At 46.3% G+C, this 14,421-nt stretch overlaps 1 protein-coding gene across 4 annotated transcripts in view; it reads left to right on the top strand.

Moving 5' to 3' along the window:
- Positions 1-14,421, top strand: part of ndor1 (NADPH dependent diflavin oxidoreductase 1) — a 74,892-nt gene that overhangs the window by 34,796 nt on the left and 25,675 nt on the right. For all 4 annotated transcript variants that reach the window (XM_067969516.1, XM_067969517.1, XM_067969518.1 and 1 more), the window contains exons 9-12: positions 1,718-1,839; positions 5,112-5,332; positions 6,325-6,432; positions 11,885-11,999. In XM_067969516.1, coding sequence (XP_067825617.1) covers positions 1,718-1,839; positions 5,112-5,332; positions 6,325-6,432; positions 11,885-11,999 — 566 coding nt within the window. The remainder of the gene's footprint in view (positions 1-1,717; positions 1,840-5,111; positions 5,333-6,324; positions 6,433-11,884; positions 12,000-14,421) is intronic.

The following is a 14,421-nucleotide window of genomic DNA, read 5'->3' as shown; positions in this document are numbered from 1 at the left end:
CACGACACGTTTGCCTTACGCTGCCTACTGCACATATGTGATGCATGCCCTGTGGCTGCAGCACAGGTGGTGGCAGGTTGAGTGAGGCTGGCCGTGAAAGAGATGCATGAGAGGGTGAGTATGAGATAGAGCCATGAGATTGTATGAGGATTGGGTTGAGTGGTAGTGGCGGGATGAGTACTGGCGAGGTGAGTAAGTGCAGGTAAGATGAGGATGAGGTTTGAGTGGGTGTGGGGGTGATGTGACAGAGTAGTGTTGGCAGTGCCGAAGGAGATGTGGGGTGGGGGCAGTGATGTGGCAGACGGAGTGTAGGGGAAAGACTACGTGTACTCACTGTGGCTGACCTACTGAGGTCATTGGAGCGCCTCCTGCACTGTATGCAGGTGTGCGATATGTTGGTGGTGCTGGTGACCTCCTCTGCCACCTCGAGCCAGGCCTTCCTGGTGGCGGAGGCGGGCCGCTTCCTCCCGCCCGCCGGGTGGAAGATCTCTGTCCTCCCCCTCCTCCTCACCCCATGTATTGATACCTGGGGTGAGGCATCATTAAACTGGGAGCAGCCTTCCCCCTGGGCTGCTCCATGCAGTCATCTTTGCTATTGGTTGCAGCATCTGTCAGTGGAGGACTGCCCCTTTAAATAGAGCGCCTCCAGCTGACAGATCTTACTGCGCATGCGCAGCCCGCCCGACGCACAGATCAGCAGCGGGGAACCCTGAGGAGCAGGTAAGTGGATCCAATTAGTGGTTTGCTTGCTACGATCGCGCGGGAAACCCACTAATTTCACCGGGCGCGTTACCCACGTGCCCGCTAGCCCATCCGCCGAGAACCCGCAGCCCTGCTAAAATCGGGCCCTTGATCTCTGCTCCCCCTCTAAAGCTCCTAAATGCTGATTAGGGCTAAAGAAAGAAAGAACTTGCATTTATATACGGCCTTTCAAGAAATAGGACTTTTGTAGCCAATGAAGTACTTTTGAAGTGTAGTCACTGTTGTAATCTAGGAAAACATGGCAGCCAATTTGCGCACAACAAGGTCCCACAAACAGCAATGAGATAAATAACCAGCTAATCAATCTTAGTGATGTTAGCTGAGGGATAAATATTGGCCAGGACTCCCCTGTTCCTCTTCGAAATAGTGTCGTGCGATCTTTTACGTCCACCTGAGAGGGCAGATGGGGCCTCAGTTTAACATCTCATTCGAAAGACGGCATCTCCGACAGTGTAGCACTCCCTCGGTACTGCACTAGAGTGTCTGCCTGGATTTTGTGCTTAAGTCTCTGGACTGGGACTTGAACCCAGGACCTTCCCACTCAGGATTGTGTTCATGTAGAGATCATTTTGTATCATTGTAGAATCCAAAAAAGGGAAAACCATTGAATGGTGACAGGTACCGGTCCCAACTGTAAAACACCATTGCTCTCTGTTCCTACAAAAGGTAAGGATGAAGATGAGATCAACGGGATGTTTTCTGTATTGCCTGAATGTAACCTTTGAACCCGTCGTACGTAAGAAGAGACTTCCTGTGGTAGTGCAGTTGGTGTCTGTAATTCTTCCCCACACGAGTATTGGTCAGATACGAGATTCTAGTTGAGAAGTGAAGTCCTTTGATGAATTAATTGGCCTGACCATGAACGTAGTTGTCAAAGCTCAGACAGGTTTAGTGCTCAGCAGGCATTGACCCTGGGATCCTTCTCTCCTCTTTCACTTTTCTTTCTGATGTGCAGGTACTCGGCTGGGGACGTGGCCATGATCGAACCTCGAAACTCACCCGACAGCGTCGAGCAGTTCTGTGACCTCCTTCACCTCGACCCACGCAAAGTCTTTCTGCTGAAGCCCAATGATCCAGGTTGGATAGTTTCCCCATCGATTGTTTGCAAGTGTTAAAAGTGACATTTATTCAAAGCCCAAGGTGCAGCATTTCAAATAAGGAACAGCTGTTTCTGAAAAATGGGCCAGGGCTCTGCCAACCAAGTGTTCTTCCAATCAAATCTATCAATAATATATCACAAGCCTTGCATATGGGATGCAGTTCCTTCACATATTATCCTTACTTCCTGTGTCATCTTTATTAAGTAATGTTTTTATGTCAAAATGGAAGAATAGAATGTAAAATCCCAGGTCAACATTTAAAATGGGAAAGCCCTATGTCAACATTTAACTGTCACGCTGTAATTCAGGTCTCCCTATGCTAGGTGGCACTCTTGCACCTCCCCGTTCACATTGCCCAGTTCCTCTCCCTCTGCTGACCATACAACCCATGGTTTGAAATCAGGACAGTGAAAGCAATGAGCACTCTTAAATGTTCAAGAACATGGCCCTACTCTCATCGGCTCTAATCTCCCACAAATTGAAAATAATAGTAACTTGAATTCCTGTTACCTCTGACCATGGTTCACTCCCCTAATCAGCTTTGCCCCCAACAAAACTTGCTGCCCATTCGGCCCCACCATGCCTGCCCTTCTCTTGCCTCCCCTACTGGCTCGCCCTTCAGTTCCTCTTGCCTCCCTTTAGACCACTGCAATTCCAGGCCTTCTACCACCCCCACCACCAGCTCCCCAGCTCTGCCTCCTGCCCCACTCCTCTTCCAACACTGCCTTGAGCCCAACTACTAGGCCCCACTATGCCTTTGTTCTCCCATCTCCCCTCCTGGCTCTGCCTCTGCTCCAATCACTGTTACACAAAATCTACTTCTGTTCTTTTTTAGAACAAGTCTCTGAGGATTAATTTTGCCCCTTCCCACTGACTCTCACGCCTCGCTCCCTACCCAATGAGAGGAGAGCCCCTGATTTTTAAGTTTTCTATTCGTTGCTGGGCTTCATGATTTCAGAATTCATTAATTCTTTGGTGCCTGTTGCTGTTAATTCATTCTTTCCCTGGTGCCTGCTACTCTATTAATTGATTAATTCATTTGTACCTACTGCTGTATTAATTCATGAACTCCTTTCTTCCTGCTGCTGTATTCATTTATTCATTCAATCGTACCCTCTGCTCCATTAATTCACTGAAGCCTGCTGCTATATTAATTCATTAATTCAGTGGTGCCCACTGCTTAATTAATCTATTAATCTGCATCCACTTGTTACTTTATTAATTTATTTATTTTCAATGCTACCCACTTAACTCATTAATGCACTAGCGTCCTCTGCTCTATCTATATGTTAAAAGTCTTGGGTATCGCACACATTTTCTGTAAGGATCACATTTACTTCCCACCACACTTTCCCCATCGCTCGTTGTAGAGAACACTCCTATTGTTGTTAAGCAGCATATTCTCACACTCACTGTAAGCAATAAGTAAGTGATATATCAAGAGTTTTATGTATTGTCCATACTTTGTGTAACACTTCCCCCATCTGTTATCAAGCAGGGTATCCTTCAACTAATTTTGAGCAATGCCAGGGGAGATCTGTTAGTGATTGATTAAATATTCAGGGTCAGAGGTCCTTCAGCATCTGGTGAAAAGGATGGTCCAGGAACTGTTGTGATAGAATTTTGGATTCCATTCAGAGGGACTGATAACTATAGTGATAAAATATTGGAATTAACTTTTTTTATTATTTATTCTCGGGATGTGGGCGTCGCTGGCGAGGCCAGCATTTATTGCCCATCCCTAATTGCCCTTGAGAAGGTGGTGGTGAGCCGCCTTCTTGAACGACTGCAGTCCGTGTGGTGAAGGTTCTCCCACAGTGCTGTTAGGAAGGGAGTTCCAAGATTTTAACCCAGCGACGATGAAGGAACGGCGATATATTTCCAAGTCGGGATGGTGTGTGACTTGGAGGAGAACGTGCAGGTGGTGGTGTTCCCATGTGCCTGCTGCCCTTGTCCTTCTAGGTGGTAGAGGTCGTGGGTTTGGGAGGTGCTGTCGAAGTAACTTTGCTGAGTTGCTGCAGTGCATCCTGTGGATAGAACGCACTGCAGCCACGGTGCGCCGGTGATGGAGGGGATGGATATCGAGTCCAGTCGCAGGGGCTCATATCAAGTGGGCCAGATAACATTTGATTTCCTAACTAAAGTATATCCTTTTGATATTGGAAGAGCTTTATGCTCAACCCAGATCTGGTACCGAAATGTAGTATAATCGTCTCAGTGCACAGCAATGGAACAGAAACAGCACAGACTGGGGCAGAGTGGGACAGAATGTGGCAGTGGGGCAGAGTGGGACAGAATGTGGCAGTGGGGCAGAGTGGGACAGAATGTGGCAGTGGGGCAGAGTGGGACAGAATGTGGCAGTGGGGCAGAGTGGGACAGAATGTGGCAGTGGGGCACAGACTGGCAGTGGAGTTCCAGCACTGTATCTAGTTGCAGTATAACTACAGACTTGTTCAGCTTGGCAATTGCACGCCTTTTATATATTACACAGTGATGTGATGATTGGCCCAATGCCTTTGTATGCCCCTGACAGTTCAGTAAGATTTCAGCAGGGGCGATCGAACTCTCCGAACACTGGGACTGTACGGAGCAGATTCAGAGACAGGAATCCCAGCTTCACTGCATCGATAAGGAGTGACTGTGATTCTCGAGGTTTATTTTCTTCTTCTCACTTTTTACTGAAAAGTCAGTGTAAATAACGCTGCTTTGTATCCATGCCGACCTTTCCACTAACACTGGGAATGAAGTAAAACATACCCCATTGTTCTGCGCTTTGCGATTGTAAACAGGATGTGATCTGTCCCCTGAAAATGCCCGTGTGACAGTCCCGGTGTATTTTGGGCAGTTTAAGTAAACTTGTTTCCACCTCCCCATTTCCGACCACAACTTTAGTGTTTCCCGGAGTAAAATGAGGTAACTCCAGCCTCAAATTCCCGAGCTGTCCGATGGTAATAAGTGATGGCCATTTGTATTTCATTGTCCTGTTCCTCCCAATACGCCGTACACTCTGTGCGAATCGGACTCTGACTGTTGAGAGTGCTGGGGTGTTATTTTGTCACAATCTTAATTATCAATTTATGTATGAAGCACAGAAAGAGATTTAATCAGTCTGCGGGAAATAAGATATGAAGTGGGATCAGTTTCATTGTGATTTGATATCAAACCCGCCAGATTCCTGCCTTTAGATTTCCCTTGTACCTCATATTCTGGCGTGACTGACATCCTACATCCCACACTCTCCCCTTTCAGTGACACCTCTCCCTGCTCGATTGCCACAGCCCTGTACAGTTCAGTACCTGGTGGAGCGTTACCTGGACATTAACTGCGTCCCGCGCCGCTCCTTCTTCGAGCTCTTGTCGTACTTCTCTCCCGATGAGCTGGAGCAGGAGAAGCTGAAAGAATTCAGCTCAGCCGAGGGCCAGGAGGAGTTGTACAGCTACTGCAACAGGCTCCGCAGGACCACCTTGGAGGTAGGCCACAGGACAACCACAACAGCAACTTGCATTTATATAAAGCGCTTTTAACGCAGTAATACGTCCCTAGGCGCTTAACAGGAGCGTAATCAGACAAAATATGACACCAAGCCACATAAGGAGATATTAGGACAGGTGACCAAGGTCAAAGAGGTAGGTTTTAAGGAGTGTCTTAAAGGAGGAGAGAGAGGTGGAGAGGTAGAAAGGTTTAGGGAGGGATTTCCAGAGCTCAGGGTCTAGGCAGCCGAAGGCACGGCCGCCAATGGTGGAGCGATTAAATCGGGGATACGCAAGAGGCCAGAATTGGAGGGGGGCAGAAACCTCGGAGGGTTGTAGGGCTGGAGGAAGTTTCAGCGATAGGGAGCACTCTGAAGGTTAAAGCTCAAAGTCACAAGAGCTACAGGACCACCTAATGGGCAGGAACCAGATGATCCCCTGCCCATAGTGCGTGAAGCCATCAATCCGTTCACAAGTGGGGGATGTTAGGCAGCCATCTATCTGGAAGGATGGAGCTCGGGGCCACCTGTTCTGAGGAGGGGCCTGGGAGAACTACCTGTCTGGTAGGTGGGAGGAGGATTAATGTCTTGGCATGAAGAAGGAGCTCAAAGGGGAGGTCTAATCAAGAGCGAAGGAGCCAATCGGCCATTATTTCAGAGCCAAGGGAGGCCTGGGAGAAGAGTGGGAAGCTTCCATCACCTCCAGTTTGCTCCTTGTAAACACGTAGCAACTCCATCTAAGGACGGGTAAGAGAAGGAAGTTGGAGGTCGTCCTTCCCAGGATGCAGAGCATGGACGAGACACCACTGAGTGTCTTCGTGATAAAACAGTGTAAGGTTCCTGTAACCTAGCAACACGGCTTCAGAACAAGGCAGAGTTTGCTGGAATGTTCTTAGAAAAGGAGAGTGCCTTTATAACACAATACTTGTTTATCTTCTCACTGGGTGTGTGTTGAATTCTGTTAAGTTCTGAAGTTCCTGGGTTCTTTCCTAGATTCTATACGATTTTCCTCAGACCACTGCTGCCATTCCATCCGACTATCTGTTCGACCTCATTCCCGGAATCCGACCCAGGGCCTTCTCCATTGCTTCCTCACAACTGGTAAGGGCCCCACTCCTTCACAGTACTCATTTGGGACGCTATTGCTCACTATGGGGTAGATTTTCAACTTGCTGTCCAGGCATAAAACTGGCCTTGCAGATAGGCCGCACGTTATAGAAACTGTTGGAACTGATAATCGAGCAGTTCCTATAAGGGGCAGCAAGTTGAACATCTACCCCCCCGTGATCGTAAGGAGTGAAGAGTTAGGGGATCGATGGTGTAGTGATTATGATACTGGACTAATAATCGAGACAATGTGAGTTTAAATCCCACCATGGCAGTTTGAGAATTTGAATTCAGTTTAATAAATCTGGAAATAAAAAGCTGGTGTCAGTAAAAGTGACCCTGAAGCTGTCGGATTGTCATAAAAACCCAACTGGTTCACTAATGTCCTTCAGAGAAGGAAACCTGTTGTCCTTACCTGGTCTGGGCCTATATGTGACTCCAGTCCCACATCAAGGTGGTTGAGTCTTAACTGCTCTCTGAAGTGGCGTAGCAAGACACTCAGTCCAGGACAACTAATGATGGGCAATAAATGCCAGCCTTGACAGCGACGCCCACATCCCAAGAATGATAATTTTAAAAAAAGAATACATTTTGCGAGATGTACCCTTTTGAAATTCTTAATGCTTACCTTTTTTCAGTGATGTTCCCCAATAGGCTTTAATTTACCAGCAGGGCCTGTTAGCATCCTGTAAACAGTGACCCCCCACCGGCAGGATCAAGGGGCTGTCCCCAGAGGAACCAGTCTCCAGCTCGTCCTTGTCTGTTATTGGTATCGTCCTTGTATGTTATTGGTATCGTCCTTGTATGTTATTGGTATCGTCCTTGTATGTTATTGGTATGTTGCGGCGTGTTTGGCAGCAGCGTATGTGGATCTGTGACACACAGTGGTCTTCCATGACCCTCAGACAGAGTTACTGTGGGAGGAATCATTGCACATTTCATTCCTCCTATTCTCCCCTTCTGAGGTAGGGATTGCATGGAGCCCAGCAGCCCCACAGAAGCTTTTTGACTCGTAGAATCATAGAATGGTTACAGCACAGAAGGAGGCTATTCGCCTCTTCGAGTCTGTGCCGACTCTCTGCAAGAGCAATCCAGTTAGTCCCATTCCCCCGCCCTATCCCTGTAGCCCTGCAAATGTTTTTCTTCCAAGTATTTATCCAATTCCCTCTTGAAAGCCACGATTAAATCTGCATCCACCACCCTTTCAGGCAGCGCATTCCAGATCACAATCACTCGCTGCGTAAAAAGGTTTTTCCTCATTTCGCCTTTGGACAGGGCACAATTTAAAAATTAACAGATGACACCAAACTTGGAAGGGTAGTAAACAGTGAGGAGGATAGTGATAGACTTCAAGAGGTTCTTAAACCTGTGTCCTCTGGTTCTTGACCTTTCCACTAATGCGAACGGTTTCTCTTTATTTACTTTATCTGAACCCTTCATGATTTTGAACACTTCTATCAAATCTCCTCTCAACCGTCTCTGCTCTAAGGAAAACAAATCCCAGCTTCTCCAGTCTATCCACGTAACTGAAGTCCCTCATCCCTGGAATCATTCTAGTAAATCTTTTCTGCACCCTCCCTAAGGCCTTCACATCCTTCCTAAAGGTGCCCAGAACTGGACACAATACTCCAGTTGTGGCCGAACCAGTGTTTGATAAAGGTTCATCATGACTTCCTTACTTTTGTACTCTATGTCTCTATTTATAAAGCCCAGGATCCCGTATGCTTTTTTAACCGCTTTCACAACCTGCCCTGCCACCTTCAACGACCTGTGCACATATATTCCCAGGGTTCTCTGTTCCTGCACCCCCTTTAGAACTGTGCCCTCTAGTTTATATTGCCTCTCCTCATTCTTCCTGCCAAAATGTATCACTTCGCACTTCTCTGTGTTAAATTTCATCTGCCACGGTGTCCGCCTATTCCACCAGCCTGTCTATATCCTCTTGAAGTCTATCACTATCCTCCTCACTGTTTACTACCCTTCCAAATTTTGTGTCATCTGTTAATTTTGAAATTGTGCCCTGTACACCCAAGTCCAAGTCATTAATATATATCAAGAAAAGCAGTGGTCCCAGTACCGACCACTAGGGAACACCACTGTATACCTCCAAAAAAACAACCGTTCACCACTACTCTCTGTTTCCTGTCTCTTAGCCAATTTCATATCCATGCTGCCACTGACCCTTTTATTCCATGGGCTTCAACTTTGCTGACAAGCCTATTATGTGGCACTTCATCAAATGCATTTTGGAAGTCCATATACACATCAACCGCCTTGTCCTCATCTACCCTCTCTGTTACCTCATCAAAAAACTCTATCACGTTAGTTAAATACGATTTGCCTTTAACAAATCCGTGCTGGCTTTCCCTAATCAATCCACACTTGTTCAAGTGACTGATAATTTTGTCCCGAATTATTGTTTCTAAAAGTTTCCCCACCACCGAGGTTAAACTGACTGGCCTATAGTTGCTGGGTTTATCCTTACACCCTTTCTTGAGCAAGGGTGTAACATTTGCAATTCTCCAGTCCTCTGGCACCCCCCCCGCATCTACAGATGACTGGAAGATTATGGCAGTACCTCCGCAATTTCCACCCTTACTTCCATCAGCAACCTAGGATGCATCCCACCCGGACCTGGTGATTTATCTACTTTAAGTACAGCCAGCCTGTCTAGTACCTCTTGATCAATTTTCACCTCATCCAGTATCTCAACTACCTCCCTTTTACTGTGACTTTAGCAGCATCTTCTTCCATGGTAAAGACAGATGCAAAGTACTCATTTAGTATCTCAGCCATCCCCTCTGCCTCCATGAGTAGATCTCCTTTATGGTCCCTAATCGGCCCCACCCCTCCTCTGACTACCCATTTACTGTTTACATGCCTATAGAAGACTTTTGGATTCCCTTTATGTTGGCCGCCTGTCTATTCTCATACTCTCTCTTTGCCCCTCTTATTTACTTTTTCACTTCCCCTCTGAACTTTCTATATTCAGCCTGGTTCTCACTTGTGTTATCAACCTGACATCTGTCATATGCCCCTTTTTTCTGCTTCATCTTACTCTATCTCTTTCGTCATCCAGGGAGTTCTGGCTTTAGTTGCCCTACCTTTCTCTCTTGGGGAATGTACCTAGACTGTACCCAAACCATCTCCTCTTTAAAGGCCGCCCAATGTTCAATTACAGTTTTCCCTGCCAATCTTTGATTCCAATTTACTCGGGCCAGATCCGTCCTCATCCCACTGAAATTGGCCCTCTTTCAATTAAGTATTTTTACTCTAGATTGCCTCTGTCCTTTTCCAGCGCTATTCTAAACCTTATGATACTATGATCGCTGTTCCCTAACTTTTCCCCCACTCACACTTGCTCCACTTGACCCACCTCATTCCCCAGAACCAGATCCAGCAATGCCTCCTTCCTCATTGGGCTGGAAACATCCTGATCAAGAAAGTTCTCCTGAACACACTTTAGAAATTCTTCCCCCTCTCTGCCCTTAACACTATTACTATCCCAGTCTATATTAGGATAATTGAAGTCCCCCATAATCACTACTCTATGGCTTTTGCACCTCTCTGTAATTTCCCTGCAAATTTGTTCATCAATATCCTTCCCACTGGTTGGTGGCCTATAGAATACACCCAGTTGTGTAATGGCACCTCTATTGTTTCTTAACTCTAACCAAATAGATTCTGTCCTTGACCCCTCCAGCACTGCAATATTCTCCTTAATCAATACTGCCACCCTCCATCCTTTCTTTCCTTTCCTATCTTTCCTGAACATCTTGTATCCAGGAATATTTAGTGCCCAATCCTGTCCTTCGTTGAGCCAGGTCTCGGGGGCCATTCTGCATGTGTGACCCTAGACAGACAGTGTCTGCAGGTTATAGAACATCCCATCTGTGATAGGAACATAGGAACAGGAGTAGGCCATTCAGCCCCTCGAGCCTGCTCCGCCATTTGATAAGATCATGGCTGATCTGTGATCTAACTCCATATACCTGCCTTTGGCCCATATCCCTTAATACCTTTGGTTGCCGAAAAGCTATCTATCTCAGATTTAAATTTAGCAATTGAGCTAGTATCAATTGCCGTTTGCGGAAGAGAGTTCCAAACTTCTACCACCCTTTGTGTGTAGAAATGTTTTCTAATCTCGCTCCTGAAAGATCTGGCTCTAATTTTTAGACTATGTCCCCTACTCCTAGAATCCCCAACCATTGGAAATAGTTTCTCTCTATCCTCCCTATCCGTTCCCCTTAATATCTTATAAACTTCGATCAGATCACCCCTTAACCTTCGAAACTCCAGAGAATACAACCCCATTGTGTGTAATCTCTCCTCGTAACTTAACCCTTGAAGTCCAGGTATCATTCTAGTAAACCTACGCTGCACTCCCTCCAAGGCCAATATGTCCTTCCGAAGGTGCGGTGCCCAGAACTGCTCACAGTACTCCAGGTGCGGTCTAACCAGGGTTTTGTATAGCTGCAGCATAACTTCTGCCCCCTTGTACTCTAGTCCTCTAGATATAAAGGCCAGCATTCCATTAGCCTTATTGATTATTTTCTGCACCTGTTCATGACACTTCAATAATCTATGTACCTGAACCCCTAGGTCCCTTTGGACATCCACTGTTTTTAACTTTTTACCATTTAGAAAGTACCCTGTTCTTTCCTTTATTGATCCAAAGTGGATGACCTCACATTTGCCTGCATTGAATTCCATTTGCCACAGTTTTGCCCATTCACCTAATCTATCAATATCCCTTTGTAATTTTATGTTTTCATCTACACTGCTTACAATGCTACCAATCTTTGTGTCATCGGCAAACTTAGATATGAGACTTTCTATGCCTTCATCTAAGTCGTTAATAAATATTGTGAATAATTGATCCCAGACAGACAGTGTCTGCAGGTTATCGAACATTCCGTCTTTGATCCCAGACAGACAATGTCAACAGTGTATTAAACCATGACGAGTATCCCAGCTTGAGCCCAGTCTTGTTTCACTGGATGTCTGTATATTTGCCCTTGCAACAAGTCAGAGGAAGTGATGAGGAATGAACCTCCCTGGCATATTTGTTGGTTTTTTTCCATTTTCTCTCCCTACACAAGCTACAGAATCTGATCCTCTGGATATTTTCCATGTATTAAAGATGTTAATTCTATAGTTTTATGTTGTAATGTAGCAACATATTTCAGACTGAAAAATGTGACCTTGGTGGATGTGTAGGGGGGATATTGTGGCTGTTCTGGGTCTCTGAGAGATACAGGGACAGGGACCTTTTGACCGATTGCCCTGCTACAGTACCCAAGCGACAGCTCATGGCCACCCAGGCTTCCGTGCTGGGGGCTGGACTGAGCTTCCCCTACACCTAATTGGGATCTCTGGAACAGTTAAATGGTCAATGGAAATCGATTGTAATATAAGATTCTGAGTCTCCTTCCTGTTTCTCCAGACTCACCCCAATCAGATTCAGATCCTGATGGCTGTCGTTCGGTACAAAACCAAGTTGAAGAAGCCTCGTTGTGGCCTGTGCTCCAGCTGGCTGGCATCCCAGAACCCACAGCAGAGTAAGTCTCGCCCATCGCCCCCTCGATTCTGTTTGACCCACGGCCATCAGTTGCTGTTTGAGGTTGATGGTCACGGCCAGTCGGAGGGAGAACCAGAGACCCACGGCACGGGCAGCTGACAGTGTGACTGCTTGTGGCTGTTCTTACTTTGCTTTTAAAGGGGTGTGTGTACCCTGGGAGGTCTTAGAATCATAGAATCATTACAGCACAGTAGGAGGCCATTCGACCCATCGAGTCCATGCCTGCTGTTTGTAAGAGCAATCCAGTTAGTCCCATTCCCCTGCTCTTTTCCCGTAGCCCTGCAAATTTTTTCCCTTCAAATATTTATCCAATTCCTTTTTGAAAGCCACGATTAAATCTGCCTCCACCCCCTCAGGCAGCGCATTCCAGATCATAACCACTCACTGAGTAAAAAAAGTATTTCCTCTTGTCACCTTTGGTTCTTTTGCCAACCACCTTAAATCTGTGTCCTCTGGTTCTCGCCCCTTCCACCAATGGGAACAGTTTCTCTTTATTTACTTTATCTAAACCCGTCATGATTTTGAACACTTCTATCAAATCTCCTCTCAACCTTCTCTGCTCTAAGGAGAACAACCCCAGCTTCTCCAGTTTATCCATGTATCTGAAGTCCATCATCCCTGGAACCATTCTAGTAAATCTTTTCTGCACCCTCTCAAAGGCCTTCACATCCTTCCTAAAGTGTGGTGCACAGAATTGGACACAATGCTCAAGTTGTGGCCGAACCAGTGTTTTATAAAGGTTCATCATAACTTCCATACTTTTGTATTCTATGACTCTATTTATAAAGCCCAGGATCCCGTATACTTTTTTAACCACTTTCACAACCTGCCCTGCCACCTTCAAAGATTTGTGCACATATATCCCCAGGTCTCTCTGTTCCTGCACCCACTTGAAAATTGTACCATTTAGTTTATATTGCCTCTCCTTGTTCTGCCTGCGAAAATGTATCACTTTGCACTTCTCTGCATTAAATTTCATCTGCCACGTGTCCGCTCATTCCACCAGCCTGTCCATATCCTCTTGAAGTCTATCACTATCCTCCTCACTGTTCACTACCCTTCCAAGTTTTGCGTCATCTGCAAATTTTGAAATTGTGCCCTGTACACCCAAGTCCAAGTCATTAATATATATCTGGAAAAGCAGTGGTCCTTGTACCGACCCCCGGGGAACACCACTGTACACCTCCCTCCAGTCCGAGAAACAACCGTTCACCACGACTCCCTGTTTCCTGTCACTTAGCCAATTTCATATCCATGCTGCCTATTTGATGGGCTTCAATTTTGTTAACAAGCCTATTTTGTGACACTTTATCAAACGCATTTTGGAAGTCCATATACATCACATCAACCACATCGCCCTCATCGACCCTCTCTGTTAGCTCATCAAAAAACTCAATCAAGTTAGTTAAACATGATTTGACTTTAACAAATCCGTGCTGGCTTTCCTTTATCAATCCACACTTGTCCAAGTGACTATTAATTTTGTCCCGGATTATCGTTTCTAAAAGCTTCCCCACCACCGAGGTTAAACTGACTGGCCAATAGTTGCTGGGTTTATCCTTACACCCTTTTTTGAACAAGGGTGTAACATTTGCAATTTTCTGGCATCACCACCGTATCTACGGATGTTTGAAAGATTGTGGGCAGTACCTCCGCAAATTCCACCCTTACTTCCCTCTGCAACCTAGGATGCATCCCTTCCAGACCAGGTGATTTATCTACTTTAAGTACAGCCAGCCTTTCTAGTACCTCTTCTTTATCAATTTTCACCCCATCCAGTATCTCGACTTTTTTTTTTATTCGTTCATGGGATGTGGGTGTCGCTGGCAAGGCCAGCATTTATTGCCCATCCCTAATTGCCCTTGAGAAGGTGGTGGTGAGCCGCCTTCTTGAACCGCTGCAGTCCGTTTGGTGAAGGTTCTCCCACAGTGCTGTTAGGGAGGGAGTTCCAGGATTTTGACCCAGCGACGATGAAGGAACGGCGATATATTTCCAAGTCAGGATGGTGTATGACTTGGAGGGGAACGTGCAGGTGGTGTTGTTCCCATGTGCCTGCTGCTCTTGTCCTTCTAGGTGGTAGAGGTTGCGGGTTTGGGAGGTGCTGTCGAAGAAGCCTTGGCGAGTTGCTGCAGTGCATCCTATGGATGGTACACACTGCAGCCACAATGCGCTGGTGGTGAAGGGAGTGAATGTTTAGGGTGGTGGATGGGGTGCCAATCAAGCGGGCTGCTTTGTCCTGGATGATGTCAAGCTTCTTGACTGTTGTTGGAGCTGCACTCATTCAGGCAAGCGGACTTGTGCCTTGTACATGGTGGAAAGGCTTTGGGGAGTCAGGAGGTGAGTCACTCGCCGCAGAAAACCCAGCTCTGACCTGGTCTTTTAGCCACAGTATTTATGTGGCT

This window comes from Heptranchias perlo, chromosome 31 (genome assembly GCF_035084215.1).
Source record: "Heptranchias perlo isolate sHepPer1 chromosome 31, sHepPer1.hap1, whole genome shotgun sequence".
Taxonomy (NCBI): domain Eukaryota; kingdom Metazoa; phylum Chordata; class Chondrichthyes; order Hexanchiformes; family Hexanchidae; genus Heptranchias; species Heptranchias perlo.
Note: the sequence above shows the minus strand (reverse complement) of the source record. Positions and strands in the feature narration are given on the sequence as shown.